The 19,428-nt window shown below is 36.9% G+C and overlaps 1 protein-coding gene across 2 annotated transcripts; it reads left to right on the forward strand.

Annotated features, from left to right (window-relative positions):
• Positions 1-235: 235 nt before the first annotated feature.
• On the forward strand, positions 236-19,293 carry LOC131428411 (uncharacterized). Of its 2 annotated transcripts, none has more exons than XM_058592357.1 (3): positions 236-685; positions 8,952-10,375; positions 14,934-19,293. In XM_058592357.1, the coding sequence occupies exons 2-3, from the start codon at positions 8,972-8,974 to the stop codon at positions 15,054-15,056; spliced, it is 1,527 nt and encodes a 508-aa protein (XP_058448340.1). In that variant the 5' UTR covers positions 236-685; positions 8,952-8,971; the 3' UTR covers positions 15,057-19,293. The 2 variants fall into 2 exon arrangements, with proteins under 2 accessions (XP_058448340.1, XP_058448341.1); XM_058592358.1 differs by having other exon boundaries at positions 8,955-10,375.
• The last annotated feature ends 135 nt before the right edge of the window (positions 19,294-19,428 follow it).

Raw genomic sequence — 19,428 nt, forward strand, 5'->3', positions numbered from 1 at the left:
TACTGTCGCAGTAGCACCCATCCGCTATCTGTTAGTGTATGTGAAAAACCATCATGCTGAAATCGCTCAATGGAAACCTCGTCGGTCACGATGGTAGACAGGATGGCTGGCAGCGGTAGGATAGCGGAAGGGGAAAATTTTCATTCAGAATGTGTGGGCGATAGACGTGAAAGATCGGGTGAAAATCCCGAGTACGACCCGAAGTTAAGTCTATAAAAGGAACTGCCCCCCGTCACTTATCACACATTTTGCTAGTGACTACCAACGTGAAAATCTGAAGGAAGGAAAACAGGAATATTCTCAGTAAAAAAAAAGGGTAACCTAGAGTGAATTGTGATAAAGTGAATTGAACACAGCAAACAGGAGAAAATTGTGAGCGCCCCCAGCAGCAATCGGGAGCCTCTGATGAACTGCCACCCACGCAGATGAAAATTTTGCTTCCTACACAACAGCAAATAAGGAAAGCTGGAAAATTTAATAACTTCAGTGCAATATTGATGTGATAAATAGTTAGAGGACACCCTTGAACCCACTCCAACAAACTGTGTACTAGTGTTAAACTATTTTCGTGAACGTTTTTTCATATTCTGAACCAATGTTTTGCTCGGTTTAAATAAAAAAAAGTGAACAAGTGGACTATTTATTTCTTGGATATAGTTCATCAATCCAAACAACTTCTGAATAGGTAAGTACGCACTCAATCAGGCACAGCATTCCATTGGCTGCTCACTGGTTTCGGGTGGTGACCTATATCCTAGCCATCCAATTAACAGCCATTAGTGACATGACAGACTGCAATGCTGCTAACATTGCATTCTACTATCCAGGCCTGGGGAGGTAGTGCAATAAATGAAAACCTGTTGAAATAATATAGGTCACACTAAAGTGCAGTATCACATATCGAGCTCGAGTTTATTAGGCCGTGCTCTATTTTTCACCTGTGCTCAGTTCCACAGTTCAAGTGATTGTTCTGTGTACTGTTTCCATGAAAGATATATAGAATATGTACTGCCGAATTGCCCCCCAAGGTTGTAAGAGATTTCAGCTCAGACAAAAATGGCTTAAATTCGTTATCAGGTATCGAATACCCAATTAAATATGAAAATAAAAATATATTTTGACAAATGGATTATTTTCCAATATCGAAGTGGTAACAACTGTTAGCGCCTGGTTTTAGCTCGCTGCTTGAGCTACATGTTGGGGGTAGTCGGTCCTTGAGCTCTACGCAGGTCATATGCTCCCCCATTGTTTCCTGAGATAATTACGCTTCGATACAGTGAAGGCGACGGTGAGAAACTGGCAATCTGTTGATATCTCAATTTCAATATGTTGAACAATACCAACTCTGACGAGGCGGCCGTGTTCAAATGGTGCGGTAAGGAGGAAGTTCTTCTAATAATTCTAAAAGTCTAAAACGTTCAAACGAAATTATTTCAATTATAAACGTTTTCGAGTTTTGAAAATTCCGGACCTTATGGTCTAGGATAGAGGACAGCGTGAGAAACTAATTTCTTACTAAACGTGCCCATCCACTTCTGTTTCCTACCTTATGAAGAACTAACTAAAAACCGTTATTTAATTATTTTCGTCTCAAACCGATAATTTAATATGAATTCTCATAATCATATTCATTTGGTTTTCCAGGTATTGTGATTAGAAGTGAACTAATCTAAAACCACTTGAAGATGTCTGTTCCTGGGCTTCGTTTTAAACACAAATTTTAGTTTCTTAGTAGGCTAGGCACAGCTGTTTCCATAATATATAGATTTTGTACGTATGTTACTTAGGAATTTTGCAATTATTTCGGAGCCTACAAATGAAGGATTTGGGCTCATTCAAGAATATTCCCTAAGACACAAAATTTCATCAAATTCCTTGATTATATGCCTTAACACTGAAAAATTAATCTATGAATCTTCTGTTAAATCAACACTACAAATATGTCGTTTTTACGAGCATTGAAACATGATAATTAACACGATTTTTTAAATTGTTTATGATCCGTTCTAATCCAAAAGCGGCTACCGAAGTACAATTTTTACTGATGAATGTTTCTTTTTTGAAGCAACATGCTAATTCACATCTGCATTGCCTCCAGATAACCGACGCCAGTCAGTTTCAAATACAAAATTACTAGACGAAGAGAGTTAATCCGATTTCTAAAAGAGTTGAATTTCTAACCACGCTTTAGGGTCAAAGAGTTTTCCTAGAAGAAAAAGCAGATTGCCTTAAATGTTTAAGAGCAATATCAGATATTAACAGAAAAGGTTGCAAAATCAGAATCGACTTGCTCCGATTAGGATGAAACTTTGCACACATCATGAGTATGGCAAACCATTTGATCAGTAGGAATGAAAAGACCATTCGATTCATGAATTTTTGGTCGCATCATTTTCTTCAATCCGTTGTAACTCTGAATCAGTAAATTGTTCAAAAATGAAGTCCCAGAAAATATAAGGCGCTTGGCGTTAATGAGATTTGTACTCTTTTTAAAATCAGTATTAGTGGATCATAGCACCAGTTAGGTAATGAATGCTGCGAAATCTGTTGAAACAGAACTCCAAATTTCACAAAGGGAATGTAATATCAATGCTTTTTCAAAAATTAAGAAGTTACAGCTTTAAAAATGGCACAACTTCAAGGTTTTTATGAAAAATAGCTATTTAAACATCAGAATATGATTTTGCAGGTCAGCAGCACCTTTCTCCCAAAAATGCCATTCTAGAAAAAAGCATACACGACATTGAAAGAACTCTTGGTTTTGATGAAATGAAGAATCCATTAGCATTTAAATTGTTGTCGCTTAGAATTCCTGATCTTATGTGTGTAGCATAACTTGTTGAAGCTGCGCAATTGAAATGAGTTCAAAATTTCATATCTACATATCTCGAGAGCGGTTACTTCTGCATTATGGGCAAAATTTAATCATGTTTTAAAAGACTATGTGTTATCACGATTCTGGACGATTTACCAATTGGCTGCAATCTTACTAGACGGACTCGATAACGTCTTCGAATTGCAAGAATTCATCTGGTTTGCCACAAGATAGCAACCTAGGCCCATTGTTATTCGTCTTGTATTTCAACGATGTGATGCTACTACTTGAGCCTGGTTGTAGGATCGCTTACGCCAATGATTTGAAACTGTATTTTGTCGTTCGTACCACCGAAGATTGGATCCGTCTTCAGTCTACTTCGGACCTCTTTGTCGATTGATGTCATCGGAATAAGCTAACTTTTAGTGTTTCGAAATCTATAGTTGTGTCGTTTCACCGTATCAAGAAGCCACAATTATGTTTGAGTATAACATTAATGGAGATATCCTCCGAAGTGATCTTGGTGTATTGCTTGATCAAAAACTCACTTTTAATGGCCATGGCCATTATCGCAAAAACTAATAGGTTTCATATCGAAAATTGCAAGGAATTTCACTGATCCGTACTGCCTAAAAGCATTATACTGTTCACTCGTCCGTTCAATTGTAGAAAACGCATCTTTTGTTTGATTGCCCTATCAATTGACGTCGAGTTTAAGGATTGAAATTGTGCCACGCAAGTTCATCAGATTGGTACTTCGTATCTACCATGGCGAGATCCCATAAACCTTCCTCCGTATGATGATCGATGCAGATTATTGAGCATGGATACATTAGAACGGCGTCGGCGTATTCATCATGCTAGTTGTGTGGCTAAGTTATTGAATGGTGAAGTTGACAACTCTGAGCTTCTCGCTATGTTGAGTTCCTCCGAGAGTTCTTCGCAGTAGTACTTTGCTTGAGTCACGTTTTCATCGCACTACTTTTGGGTATTTCGAACCAATAACTGCAATGATTCGAACTTTCACGACCGTCGAGGAGTTACATGAGTTTGAAAAACCATCTTCCCGGTTTTTTCATGAATTAAATCATGCATTTAGTTAACTGTTTTAGTGTATAGTTATAAGTTTTTATTTCATGTAGACAACAGTAATATGGAGCTAATAAATAATTTAATAAATAATTCAAAATCTTGTAGTTTTGCTAAAACTTTAGATGTATTTTCTCCAATTCTAAAAGGTACTAATGACATTAGTGCCAAAATTCGATATATTATTAGAAGTAAAAAAAAAACAAAAATTGATAGAGACGATTTTTCTTGCTTTTGTTTGTCCGATTTCTTTTCAAATTGAATAAACAATTCAATTTTTGTGCATTTCAAATTGTGTCCGATTGATTCACTACATCTTAGACACCATTTCAGTACAATTTTCATTCTCCGAGTTGCAGCGGTTCAAAGAAAGTGCATGCAAGAATGCTTACTACCTTTTCAAAAAAGAGTCTTTAGTCGAATTGCTCTCGATCCGTGCGAAAAAAAATGGTTTGTCACTCTGAAAATTGGTGAGAAAGTTTTATTTAAATTGGAATATGTGAACTGCTGACTGTGCTGACTTGTTACTCATTTCTGGAATTTCTCTTCGACTAAAATTTAGCAAAAATTAAGCATTAGTCCTTTACTTGTTACATTCAATATTTTATAAAACGAAATGAAAGATAACGAGTAAAATAAATAGTATAGCAAGTCGCTGAAAATCTAGTAAATGGGGATCCGCGACTTCCTTTTTCTGTTAGCAATTGTTGATAGAAGTAAATTTTGTATGGTTGCCTCAAATTCAATATAATAAAGTTCAAGTCAATATAACGATCATGCTGCCTGGTAAGTCAATTTCCGTTTATACTGTGCAATTTTCGGAATAGACTAAATATACTATCAGCGCACAACATTTAAACGTGGGGATCCGCGGAGTGCTTTTATGGTTTCAAAGAAGATCGCGATATAAAATGGTTGGGAACCGCTGATGTATTTTTAACACTGTATATTTAGACTTTATTTAGTATTTTCGGAACAGGTCTGAATTCTATTTCAATTAGTCGAGCTGGTTTTTGACATGGTTGCCACAAGAGCTAAAATTAAATTTAATGAACAAAATCAGCTTAAATTAATACCATGGTCTCCCGCACAAGCCAATGCCACCACAAAAATTTATGCTAGCACATACAAACCCAACCGACAATGCAAAGTAATATATTTAGATAAATGTCTGATATCGTATTTAACAACCATACGGAATTGGTTGCCATATATATATCGCCACGCTGGTTAAATGCGATTAAATTAGTTGACTTTTGAAACACTTAATAAACATATTTGAAAATCAATTATGTCGGAATTTATGTGTTGGTTTAAGTAGTTAAGACAGAAAACTGTATTAGACACCATTTTACATTCATAGTTATCTAAAGTTTCCACATCTTAATATCGTCTGAATCTTTTTTTCGAGTTTTTTTTCGTTCCATGAATTTCAAGTCAAGCAATAACGGACCCAGTCGGTTAAAAGGTCCTTAATAAAAAAGGTCTAGCAATTTTCAAATTGATCGTCAAAATTTGGTATATATTGTAGATGTCCAATTAAATAACGTCCGTTCACTTGAACTAGATTGTGCAAGAGTAATTTCCGACGGTAGTTTGATTACTGTTATACTCCTCCAACCATGACTATTTTGCTTACACCAACCAAAATATTCGTTGATACTGAACCAATTCGAATGATTTTTGATTTTGATCATATTTTTTTTATTTTTTGAATGTCTAGATAGGTACACACTTGGAAAATTTCGCAGAATTCGATAACTTTTACCGAATTTTCAACAGCTGATCGTTCGGTAATTGAATTGATTACCGATCGTTCGGTAATTGCTGAACTGTCAAACAACTACCGTAAACTATAAACCTGGATCTAACGGATTGCTCGGTAATTTTTTTTGTGTTTGTTTTCTTTTGGTTAAAATGCTGGATTGTCGGATTTAAAAAAAACACTCAAATTTTTCACCAACTATTATTATTTTATTATCCTTTCGATTAACCCTTCAAGATTTTTTTCGTTTGCCTAATACAAAGATACTTACTGAAAATTTTAATAACTGTTAGACAGTTAGTCTCACAACAATCATTTTTCACAGAAGTTCGTACAGTATGGTTTTTACCATACTCGACAACTTCAGATTTACTAAATGAATGGTATATCTATTCACCGAGTTCTGAAATGAAAATATACGTAATACTGATCGTTTGGTGAAAATTTAAATAATTATTGTAAAATAAAACTCATGTACCGAAATATCGGTTATTTCTATTGATTACCGATAGTTCTCGTCAAAAATATTACCGAACAAAGGAATTAAATCTTAGTGTGTACACTAAGACAGGTTTGGATTTGAACAGTAGTCGATTTTGTAGAACTGAACATGTCGAAACATGTACTGTAATAAAACTTGCATGCAATTTTGCTAAGATATTAATATTTAAGTTATAGGGTAACTGCTCCAACAGTCATCTCAGCTCCAGTAGTGATCTCATAAACGAAAACTATTAGTTAGAGTAAGATCTGCTGTCTCTGTTCTATAGACTGACTTTAACTGTAGGGTGAAATTAGGAGCATTTGTTTCTTTTTTTTGCGTCGCTATAACAGCAGTATTGAACAATTTTCGAACTATTTTTTCCTATGGTATTGCTTCGTGCAGCCGAAGTAAGGATATTTAATCGGATTTTATCACAATTCGTTGATGGAAGGTCGAGTAATCGGCAAAATGAGATCTATTAATGAGATAATTATTGGTACAATAGCACTAGTTCGAATCAAGATAAACTTAAAATCCTTGAAACTTATTACTAGCATTTTTAAGAATTATATAAAATAATAAAAATCGTGAGTTATCGCAATGGATTCGCAAGTCGCAGTGCTTCGTAAAGTCTGAACGAAAGGATAGATTGCGTTCGGTAATGCTGCAAAGTGCTAGTATTGAGTTAACCGATGACATGCAAATGAGTTTAGATAGCTCGAATTTTACTGTTTATGTTGAAAAAACCCCTGAGTAAGCCTTGCAAATTAGAGGTTTAAGTTTCTCAACAATAATTGTGATACTCATGTATTTTTACAGTACTTGCTCCGACATTTCAGGAACAACGAAATTACAGTCATTTGAAAATACAGAGAGTTAAAAAGTTAATGTTGAACCATTCCTGTTCTTACTACAATAGGTATTCTATTTAATGGTCGGTGAAAAAACAAATCATAATAAGCTGGAGTTGCAGTCCAGTTGGCATATATTCTATAATCAATCTGAAAAAATGCTTGGATACAAAAGAAATCATAGTACAACGTTTGGTCTTCGACTCATCAATGCATTAGCAGTTTATCTTGAAATGCTAAGTTGCACTAGCAATTCAACATTAACTGCCGATAAACTGATGAGATGAAGATCTGTGTAGATAGTATAATCTAATTATATAAACATCCACACGTAATATTCGTAAACTAGCCACTCATGGTTATTCATGTACAGTTCTAGTTGAACACAGAATGAATAAAAACCTCGAATGAGCTACCATAATACCGACGAATGCTAATTACGCGATTTAGCAGTACGATAAAATGTTTCATTTTATTTTATATGCAAAGTTCAAATTTACAGCACAGTTCTCAATCGATTATGATTTTTTAAATAAATCAATTTTTCATCAACGAATGTTCGATAAATAATCCTAGCATTTTTCCAGTTTATTATATTCGTTGAAAATTAATTTATATTGAATTTATTCTGTAATCATTTACACAGAACGGAAGATTTGTTGAACTAGATGAACTGTACAGTAACAATAAGAACATTCTAAGAAAAAAAATACAAAATAAGTCGATCAATTGTTAAGAAACGGACAAAGGATTATAAATGAAACTATCGCCTTTCACAAAGCATACCTGTTTTCACAGAAAACAGATATACAGGCTCGCATATGAACTGCGTGTAAAATTTGCTCATTCAGCGTGGCGATGTCACAGATGTCACCGCGATCGACACTATTCTGGGCGCCACTTTCACATGAGATACTATTTTGGGTGCTAAACTCACGTAACGCTAAATTTTTGTTTTGCTGTTGGTTAAAATCACAAGTTTATTTTTGTTTTATTCCGATTGAATTCACGTGTGTATTTAACGAAATGGAAATAAAGTTGTCTTTTCCACTTATGGAAATCGTGTGAAAAGTGCGCCAACCGTTGTGGTTGGAATATTTCTTTAATATGCAGGAGAACTTTGTTATTGTTCTGGAACGTAGTGGAACCGTTTTGAAAGATTGAGGCAAATAGTCGAGTAGGTGGCAGTAGTGAGTTCCTTGTTTCCAACGTATAGTAAATTAAAAATTGACACAAGTTTTTGAAAATTTTTGTTATCTGGGGTATAACAGAACTTCAATTTGCAACACTAACAAACTATAAACTAACCATACTGATTTTTGTTCATGCACAACGATACCCAAACAATGAACAAATGTCATGCAATCCATGCGGGTTTAGTGATCTAGTGAATCAAACCCCTTCCAAAATGCCGACGGTAGTTGTGTGACGCAAGTGAGCCGCAAGTTATCGTAAACCAAACAAAAAAAAATATGGTTAGCACCTCGACACGAACAAAAGGGTTAGGGGTTCTCATACCCCTTTGCCAAAATCGAATAGAAGAGAAAACTCTTCCTACAGGGCCGGCACCCGACGTGTTCTCTATCGGTCTCACCCGAAGGCCAACCGGAGCCTCGTTGTTCTGTCTCTGTCTAGTGGTGATGACGCAAATGCCGCTAACGTCCCATCCACACCACTGTTCGACGCGTTGCTCGCACGTCCTTCAGCTGTTGTGCGACGACAAGCAAAACATTTAGTCAGTAACTCAAATTGTATATGTAGATATATATGTTTCTTTAACCTCCATTCGTGTCAGCTCAGTTTCGCGTCTGAGTTTCTAGGCCTGACTTTTCACCTTCTCTCGCGAACAAGAAGGACAAATAAACTCAGCTTTCATCCCGAACCACCATCAATGAGTGTTCAGTTCCAACAGCACAATACATTTTTTTCTTCTCTATTTTGCTCCAGCAGGTTCGAGAGCAGTAATCATGTACATCCTCCTGTTGCCTTTGTTAGGCCTAATCACGCACGGCAGTGCCACACTGAAATACCCAGTGTTTGGTACTAAAAGGTATACCAGAGCCAACTTGCTACCGGCCTCCGAGTATGGCAGCTCTCTCTCAGTACCGGTCTATCCACCGGTTCCACAGTATTATGATAGTCAACCACAGTATATGACGATGCCACTTTACTCGATGAGTCCTTCTACATCGTCAGACTACTACGACGACAGTGGCTATTACAATAATAATTATTACTACGTTCCACCCGTACATCGACGCCACCAACGTCAAGATCGTTATCCATCGTATGGACTTCCGACTTACCGCGGTGAGTACAAACCTACTCCGTACTATTACGCGCATGCACCGAGTTACAGCTACTCGGATGACAGGGAATCCAATAACCCATTGGATGATCTACACGAAGAAATGCTCCAGGAAGACGAGCGAGAGCGTGCCAGAGACTACATTCCAATAGGTCAAGAACAATGGTATGCGAGTCCATCCCGAAACTCAGCTGACTCTGATTTTCTTCGGAACCTCATCATGTACAACAAACAAATGAACGCACTGCGCAGCAATCAACCAGACTCGCAAGAAGAGTACGACGAATACGATGCTGTTGAACCGGAGTACTATGACACATCATACTCTGATCAGCACAACAACTATAACGCATTTATCAATCCCTACACCAGTAATGCAAACAGTGACAGCCGAAGTACACTTAGCAAAATTAATAGCCTTCGGAACAGTATGGTGAAAAACGCAGTAGAAGATGATGAAGAAGTGCAGGAGTTAAAATCGTTGATTCATCAACAGAAAAATAGTCGAGTGTCTCAACAGCAACGGCAGCAGCAACATCTGCTGCAACCAGAGATAGCCCAACAACCATTCGAGATTCCCACCCCGGAACCCATTAAGGATGTCAAGCAGCAACAGCAACGATCACTCGCAAGCGACTACCAACAGTACGGCAGCACCGACAATTGGCAACGAGACAATCCATCACAATACAGCAACTACGACTACGAAAATGACTACGACGATAGCTGGAGCCACTGGGACCGTAAGCGCAATGTTCAACCGAAAAAGGTAGCCATTGCATTACCTCTCAGTAGCACAACTCCGGTAACCATCGTAACCACGACGGCAACGGCGAAAGCTACAACTGCGGCGAGTGCAACCAAAGAACACAGCGGCCAGAAAGAGGTAGCCATTCCACGGCCAGCTTCTCCCGCGAGAAATCCATTTGCGAACCCCAACGGTCTACCGAAGGCTCATCCGGTTCAGGCTGTGGCAGTAAAACAAACGGCCTCAGTCAAGACAAAATCTGGCACCGTATACGACACAATCAAGAAGATCATCCAGATGCAGCAAAATTTGGAGGTAGGCATTTAAACCAATGGGCATTACTTTTGGTTTATTTATATCTGAATTATAAATATTGGCCTTCCGAGATAGATTTTATTTTTATTAGTTTCTTAATTTGCCGTGAACATCAAAGATCCCTCGATCAGTAAAACTACAGTCATTGCTTATAATCATTTTGTTTCACATCAATATCAAATATAGAACATAAATTGCACATACAAAATTCGCACATTACAATCTTCTTTCAAAAAAACTAGTTACCTTATGATCAAAAAAGAACCGGAATTTTCATTTTAAAATTCCCGCGCTTGTCCAATCGGTAAACTTTAATTCTATCAACGTTGGCAACACTTTTATACACATTATGTCAAATTTTGACGCATATCGTACAATTATTTTTTGTTTGGCGTCTATACAAAGAAGTTGAAAAATTTTCGTGTGGCGATTTTTATAATGCTTGAAAATTTAGAACAACGGCTCGCCTTCGAAGCGCCATTCGTTCGATTGTTGTGCGGTTTCGACGTCATATTCATAGATCCACACCTCATCATCAGTTATGATGCATTCGATGAATGTGGGGTCACTATCTGCGTTGGAAATCATCTCTTTGGGCACATCAACACGACGCTGTTTTTGAATGAAATTCAGCTTTTTGGCACCAGCCGAGAAGCGACGCGTTTCAAACCCAAAACATCAGTTAAAATGTGTTCGGCTGAATTATAAGAGATGCCCAACAACACAGCAATCTCTCTAATCGGTCCAGAACGATTTTGCAACACGATTTGCTTCGCCGATTCAATGTTTTCTTAAGTAACAGATGTTGTTGGGCGGCCAGGGATCTCATAATGATCCAAGCTTGTACGACCACCTTTGAAGCGTTTATACCACTCGTATGCCTGTGTTTTTCCTAGACACGATTCACAAAAGGCCTTTTCTAACATTTTCAACGTTTCGGAACACTTAAATCCATTTGCAACACAAAATTTGATGTACGCACGTTGTTCTAAATTTTCATTCATTATAAAAATCGCCACACGAAAATTTGTCAACTTCTTTGTATAGACACCAAACAAAAACTAATCGTACGATATGCGTCAAAATTTGACAGAATGTGTATAAAAGTGTTGCCAACGTTGAGAGAATAAAAGTTTACCTATTGGACAAGCGCGGGAATTTAAAAATGAAAATTTCGGTTCATTTTTGATCATGAGGTATGTGTTGTTCAGCGGATTCGCATCTTATACATTTTTCAATAACTTGAAAACTACCAATAACTATATGTGAAAATAACATTGTTCCGGTATTCGATATGCACAGTGATTGGACCGTTTCGCCGAGTATCGTTTTATTGAAGGTCAATTCACCGAATGAGCCGTTTTTGTGGAATGAATCTATTTGTCAATCAATCAATTTTCTGGAAGTATAATTTTTCTTATTTATTCCGGTGTACTGCTATAATTAAACTAGTCCGTAATTATCTCCGAGCGAGCAATAAAGAGTCACCTATTTGAATAATATTTACTTGAAATTTACTTTGGCATACCATCCTCGGAAATTCTTGATGGCTGATCACGTTATCACTCGAACGGAATTAACAAAGTCTTAGGTTGATGTCAGAGTGAGCGCGGACCGAAGCGAAGCGATTCAATGCGATGTACTGTTTTCGCATCGCATTCACTCTGACAGGTTTGCTTTGATCGAATGGAACTAACTCGCACGCGCGTCACCCTTAGGTTGCTGTCAGAGTTAAAGCGTAACGCGAAGCGTCTAGGTACGCGTGCGAGCTAGTTGCATTGAATCAAAGCAAACCTGTCATAGTGAACGCGACGCTTTCACCCTGACAACAACCCGAAACGAAGCGAAGTGATTCAATGCGATGTACTGTCGCATCGCATTCACTCTGACAGGTTTGCTTCGATCAAATGTAACTAGCTTACACGCGCGTCCAGACGCTTCGCGTGACGCTTTCACTCTGACAGCAACCTTAGGGTGAAGCCAGAGAGAAAGCGACACGCGTCGCGAAACGAAGCGATGCGAAACTTAACGGACCGCACGGAGTCGCGCAGCAGAGCTCCGTCCATTCAAGTTCAGCAGAAAAATGACATGTATGTCAGAGTGAGTGCGTTGCGATCGGTCAATAGTCGCTTCGCAACGCATCGAGTTCACTCTGACATACTTTTCTCCTGAATTTGAAAGCGTCACGCGAAGCGTCGAGTTACGTCTAATTTCCATGGGTTGGACATTTGTCTTAAAAGGTTTCATTTCGTTCGTCGAAAGTTCGACTTGAAGTTATATGGTAATCCTTTCTCAAATTATTTAGAGGCTGTTTCTTTGAAACGGAAACATGTTCTCTTCGTTTGTCCAATGAATATTTTTATGTACGATCTTTCGTAGATTCAAATGCAGTTCAAAAGTTGAGCAATGTCTGTGCATGTGCATGAATCTTATGCTCAAATAAGAGGCCCCATGATCCCGCAGGTATTGCTATTGAGTTTCATCCGGATCCGACTTTCGGTTCCGGAGCTACAGGGTGTAGTATGTTATAATTTTCAATCCGTTATTTAGAGCGACATAAACATAAACGGAAAAAAAACTAATTAATCTTATAACAGTTTCCAAATTGATAAATTTATGTTAGTTTATTGTCGAATAAACTTTCTAGTTTTTATTCAAGTGTAAAAAGTTTTTTTTTAGAACCATTTAATGATATATATGACAATATGAGTAATATGAGAAAGGCACCTTTACACCACCAAGAGGGTTAAAACAGGTTTTTCAGTTTGGTTTTGAGCGAATGTGTAGCATCTAGATACAATTTTACTGATATTCTTTTCAAATGGTCAATAACTGTTTTTTCAACAATTTTAAATGTTTGATTTGATCACTTCGGATATTCATTTCATCAATTCGTACTATAATGTTAGAAAGTGTATCGGTTCTCTGTTTTCTATAAGTGCCGTTATTGATTTCATGATAATAGTAATCTTCTTTGTCGAAAATAATCACTTAATTTCCTATAATTGGCTGTATTATCCTGATATTTAATTTTCTTAAAAGGGACTATTTTAATTACTACAGCTAGAATAGTTCTAGCGTGATTCGTTACTGAAAAGGGAAGATTGCAGTTAGTCAGACCCGTTTTTGAGTCTATAATAATTTGTTCGAGATATAATTTATGACGCAAGTAATGTTCTGGGAGGAACGATTCATCTGGATGACTTCTGGAAATGTTACATTACTTGAGAAAGTTTCAAATCCAAGTGTTTTGCTAGTATTAGGTGAGGGTTCAGAATACTATACGAGTTTTTGATCAATATTTTCTAGAACCTTACAGCACGTAGAAATTAATCTCTTATCTAAAGCTTATTTCGAAAAATGCTATATCATTAGATATAACAGAAATTTTCTTCCTCATCCATATACAATTATTTGGATTATTCGGCTTGGTAGTTATATTCTTTATCACTTTGTAGAGTGGTCAGAAAAACACCACTTCGTAGAAAAAAATCCTTTTATTCCACTATTTAATTTCATCATAATTGTGGTTTGCTTTTAGTGGCCTGTTTCAAGTCTGAAACACTGATGAAGGGTGCAATAGGTAGTCCGAAATACTAGTAAGGAAATTAAATGATACAATAATGGATTTTTTTAAATTTTCTTCGAAGCGATAGAAGAGATGTATTTTTCCTTGCCTTTAAATCGTTGTTATTTTTCTGTAAAATTTAAATTGAGCAAAAATGCCTTAGAAGAAGTTATAGAAATTACATTTATAAAAGATACGCCCTGACAAACTTGAAGGTCTTATTGGGAATAAGGACTGAGACCTAATAAATTAAAAATTATCGATGAAAAAGTGCGTGCAAAACCACATCCGACTTTTTCAAAAATCATTTGTTTCATCCAAATCGGAGTAAGTAGATCCCAATCTTTTCATCTTTTCTGTTGTTGATTTCTGGAGTTGCTCCCCTTTCGGAGAAATAATATATGGCGAATGGCATTCAATGATCCTCTCCGATAGTTTATGTAGAAAAGTTTTCCACCAAATTTCGGTTAACTGACCTTCAGCAGACCTTGTCAGCTTGGAGCGATCTCAATCTTCAGTTCAGCAACGCCATCGCACGGCGTCTCATTCAACATGTCATGTCAATTGTATGGGTGCGCAGTGCTGCTATTTTGGCGCGTACGTATTTGACATTTCTCTCCCCTACTTCTATGTACGTGATTCGATGCGGACTCGCCTGAGGGCGCATTGGTCGCAAAAAAGGATGTTGCCAAATATTTGTTCGGGAAATGTGAGAGCTGGATATCTTGTTAATATGATGTCTTTGCCTTCAGTGAATTATCCTAATCGACGAAACAGCCTTCGGCAAATTGACCCATTCGGCAGAACGAATTTCGAAAGGACATCGTTCAGCGTAAAGATCCAAACCTGTTTGCATGATAAACAATTATGTTATTATTTCCGGGTTAGAATTTCTTTCAAAATTTAAATTCGTTATTTTTTCACATTTAGCATTTGACTAAGGTTTGTTTTCTAATCGCTTTTGTGTAATACTTTCCCCCTCCATCACAGGATGCCGATCTGGCTCAACAGTTGGACAACCAGAAGCACCGAGATCCACGTGTTAGAAAGAGATTTGTTACCAACGAAGAATCCTTGGTGCAGCAGCTGGATGGGCTCAAGCGAACGGCGTAAATATTACTTTCCGTACCAACTCTCAGCCAAATGTATCCAACAACATCCAATCCAACTATTCATTTCACTCGTAACAGCGAATCAAATTCGCGCTTATCCGTTTCGTTTCGTTCAAAGGCTTAAAACTTTTCCAAATAGCAAATTTTTATATAAAAATCATGCAGTGCACTAGATGAAAACTGAATTTCTTTCAACAGTTTGGCCTAATTGCTCGTCATTTTTCTGGTGTGAGACACACCCTAATACGAACGTGTTACAATGATAAAATACAAAAGAGGTTATGAAAAAACAACAACACTGATACACAAATGAAAACACTGATTGAGACTGAAATCATGTAAATAATAACTAAAAACAGGAGTTTAAAATGATTATATATTTATGAAACAGGAGAACTGAACATTTTTAAAAATTTTATTCAACATTTTCCGTTCTATTACAGAAAAGAAAATATTCTCTTCATACTTGAACCTGTTTACTGTACATACATTAAATACCGCTCATGTCAAATGGTTTACAGCTTTCGTTACTGTCGTCAGTAATTTCAAATATTGACGCTCTCTTTTGTCCCCTTTTATACGAGTTGGACTATTTTGAAAGTGCTTGGACAAAATGAGACCGTCATTCAATGAGTTATGCTATACAATGGATCATGTCAATTTGAAACAGCAGAAATATTATCTCAGCTTTTAAACCATTTTGAAGTTTTGAATGCATCATTGCACTGCTAATCGAGTAAGAATGGGTGCTAAGTGTTATATGACTTAATATGGGAGCATTCGTCTCCGGGACAGCCTACACTGATTCTGTACACACACATACACACACACTAACACACTTGATCGATATCGAGCGAACTTTAGATCATTGAAAGAAACAAATAATAAAGCTCACACACTGAAAAAACGAACAAATAAAAACCTAAATAACATGTTTAGAAGGGAATAATCAGACAGCGGAAAGAGACGACAAGACCCTTCCGATGGCAGCTAGAGTCCGAAATTTAATATGAATAACTTAAACACAAAATGTCACTCGCCCCCGGACGGGTTCTCTGGTGGCTCTTTGTTTCCAAAAGGGATACACCTGAATCCGAGAACCAACCGGCAGTGATGGCAATATCAAACACAGTGAACTTTTTTTGCAGTTCCGGTAATACAAATATTCACAATGAAAACAGTTATAATAAAAAAAATACTAATCCATCTGTAGGTTAAACGAACTGATTGTAGATGATGATGAAACAATAGGAGAAGAAAAACTAAACACAGGATCATCCCCTTGTTAACTATCAAACACAGAACAGGGGTGATTTCAAACTGTAAATAATACCAACAGAGCAGATAGTACCGATTAATGTTCCATCATTTTGATCTACTAACTCATTCGCTAAGCTTTTATCATTTGATACCTCAACGATAAAAGCTCAAATCTGTTATACCTTTCAATTAATAATCGTTCTTCTTTGACAGGTTTCTTATTTCTTTGCAACCACGCGCACTTATTAATATAAGCACTGTTTTGTTGGTTAAGGCATGTTATAAAAATGCAATACCAGATTCCAGAAGCTTTACTCAACAGTGTAGATGTATGTAAGTGAAAAATCGTTATCTACTCCTCATCTACAGTGAACAACAATCTATCATCAGTATTTTACGAAAAGATAAGCATTCCTGTTTTCCCGGTAATGCTTTGTGTGGGGAAGAGCTCAGATAGCACCTATTTTCATAAATTCTTTTTTTGCAAATATCACAACATATGAGAGCAAGGACTGTAAGTAGCTGATGTAGCACTAACTATTTTATAAGACAAAATTACTAGAAGTTTACCACTGCTTCACGATTACGCAAAATCGTTTGTTTATTAACGGATACATAAATACCGGATTTAGTTGAACTTTTCGGAGAGCTGGCAGAGCACGACATTATTGAAGTTTTGTATTCTTTTCTCAGAGAAACAATCTGCGCCAATGAGAGCATGAATTGGTGCAGGATGCGGTGTCATGACCAAAGCACACAGCTTCGATTGCAGTGACGTCAATAGGAAATAACCCTAGCTGCAAGGTTATGTCGTCATTCTGCACAGATGATGATTTTGCTTCAATTTTGGACTATGTGAACAGACAGCTTTCGTTTGTTTGCTAGCTGTTTTCAACTGTTGGTTTGTTTTTGCTTAAATTCCTCCAATTTGTTACGTCAGATCACCGGTTCAAACGAAATGCGGAGGCAACGATGCATTAATCATGAAAAACCCTGGGATGAGGGAAACAAGTGAGGATAAAATATGGATATTGTTTTTTGTTCGGATTGAAGAGTATATTGATGGAAACTGTCGTTGGAAGTGACACATTAGTAACATTGATATGTTTGGTGTTTGCGACACATGTTGCATAAAAACGTGTCAATTATAGTATGCCGTATATCAATTATGTTCCTGTCACGTATATATTCGCAGATTTCCTAGCAAATGTGCTTCTTTAGAGCAAATGTGTTTTTTTTTTCGAATGGTAACGAATGACATAATTGTTTTGCTTATCGATTAAAATAGACATAAAATCGATTACTATTTCATATTGAAAAATAATCTTTCCATGTCCTTACAATAGTGTGGTGGACACTGCAATTGACAACTTGATTTCAGAAATTAAAATTTTTCTGTCTACTATGCTTTCAATGCATTCTTTGCCATCTTTAAACCCAAATGTCTTCTTTTCAATAGAAGAATGTAGACATTTGATGGTTTTCAATACGTATATAGGTAAGATCAACTGAGTTCGCCTCTCGTGACTGTCTCAATGTGAACAATGCATTAAATAACGCATACACTCTATAGGAAAATAGCCAAAACATTTAAATTGAAAGAACTAACATTACTGTGAAAATGTGTAACCTAATGCAGCATAAATTAGTTTCGAAGTGTGAATCAGAGCTCCGAAACCACCGATTCGCAGACATTTCGTTACAAATGTTGAAAAATAACTCAACAACCTAATTATTCAATCAAACAGCAACCGTAGAGAATATTTTACTAGCTAGGTATACATAAAAAAATATTAAAACCTTTAGTCTCTAGTGGATTCCTCGAAATAATGATATATATATATTGAACGTACTGCATCATCAAATTCCCTGCAAACACAACTATCCTCTCGTGACCGATTTTCTGGATCATGAAACAGACCAGTCACGAGTTTTTAAATCTCATACCCAGCAGAATGAGAGTACAATCAATGATCCATAGCTCAAGCTTACTAGAGAACAACTAGAGTGGACCCAATTACAAACGAAAGCCGAGTGCTCGGGATCTCATCAAATTTATACCAACAATCATCGTCCCAATCTCGGAACTACAGTACTGACGAAAGCCAAAGCATCAGAACATGTTCCGGTTCAGCTCCGACCGGAAGATAATATGGGGGAGGGTGGGGTGTGAACCGTGCAGTAAACGTGCCTCCAGGACACTTGTTGGATTTTCGGATAACAACAAATCCAACCAACGGTTTTGATGCACGAAGGACTTTTTTCTAACATCGATCGGAACGAAACCCTACTAATGAATGGGAAAGAATGTAGAACAACCTGGCCTGTAAGCACAGTTTGAACATGGCCCGAGAACGAAATCATTATAAGTTGTTTCCGTTTTTATAATATTGTTATCATGCTAACGGAGCCACCTGGTATCTGTTCAAACAAGTAACATCTAATCTGTTTTCTTAAGTCGCGTGATTATCACGACAAGAGAACGGAAAAAGTTTAACTCAATGGACACTAACGATAGGATGTTGCGATGATGTTTGTTTGCTTGGAAAGTGTTCCTTTTCTTTTTCCGCAACTCATCTGTAGTTGTAATTTCACCGTACTATGCTCTCCGTTAAGAAACGATGTCTAGCCGAAAAATGTTCAATAGTGGTTCAATCCCTGTTGCTGCAAAGATGTGAAACAGAAACCAAATTTGACAATAACTAACATTTTAAAAAGGTGTCTTTTTTATTAGAAACAGATGATACTACAAATTTTTTAGCGCAAAAGCAACAAGTTGAAAGGAAACTAGAAAAGCCTAGGCTCCGAAAGAGTTGATGTTTGTCAGTGTGTATTCTCCTGTACAGTTAGCCAAGCTCTCGTACACACAAACCATGCACTGTCAAACTCTAGTTGAATGTTGTAACGGAAAATAAAACAGAATAAATGTTAAAAACTTTTCAGTGTGGTTTTGTTATATTCTCATTTAAGGGAAGCTACCACAGAACCGAGTGCCAACTTTACTAACTAAAGTGATCAGTTTAAGTTTCATGTTGATGCCTAAGCTTAAAATTTTTTTTTTCACGCAGTGAGAAAACAAAATACAATAAATGATAAGTGTTAAGCTCTGTACA

The sequence above is a fragment of the Malaya genurostris genome, chromosome 2 (genome assembly GCF_030247185.1).
Source record: "Malaya genurostris strain Urasoe2022 chromosome 2, Malgen_1.1, whole genome shotgun sequence".
NCBI lineage: Eukaryota > Metazoa > Arthropoda > Insecta > Diptera > Culicidae > Malaya > Malaya genurostris.

What these genes read in the sequence shown, in the direction of transcription:
- LOC131428411 (XM_058592357.1), top strand. Translation starts at nt 8,972, where the DNA reads ATGTACATCCTCCTGTTGCCTTTGTTAGGCCTAATCACGCACGGCAGT. An exon ending in AGATGCAGCAAAATTTGGAG is followed by an intron (nt 10,376 to 14,933) that starts GTAGGCATTTAA and finishes CCTCCATCACAG; the next exon opens with GATGCCGATCTGGCTCAACA.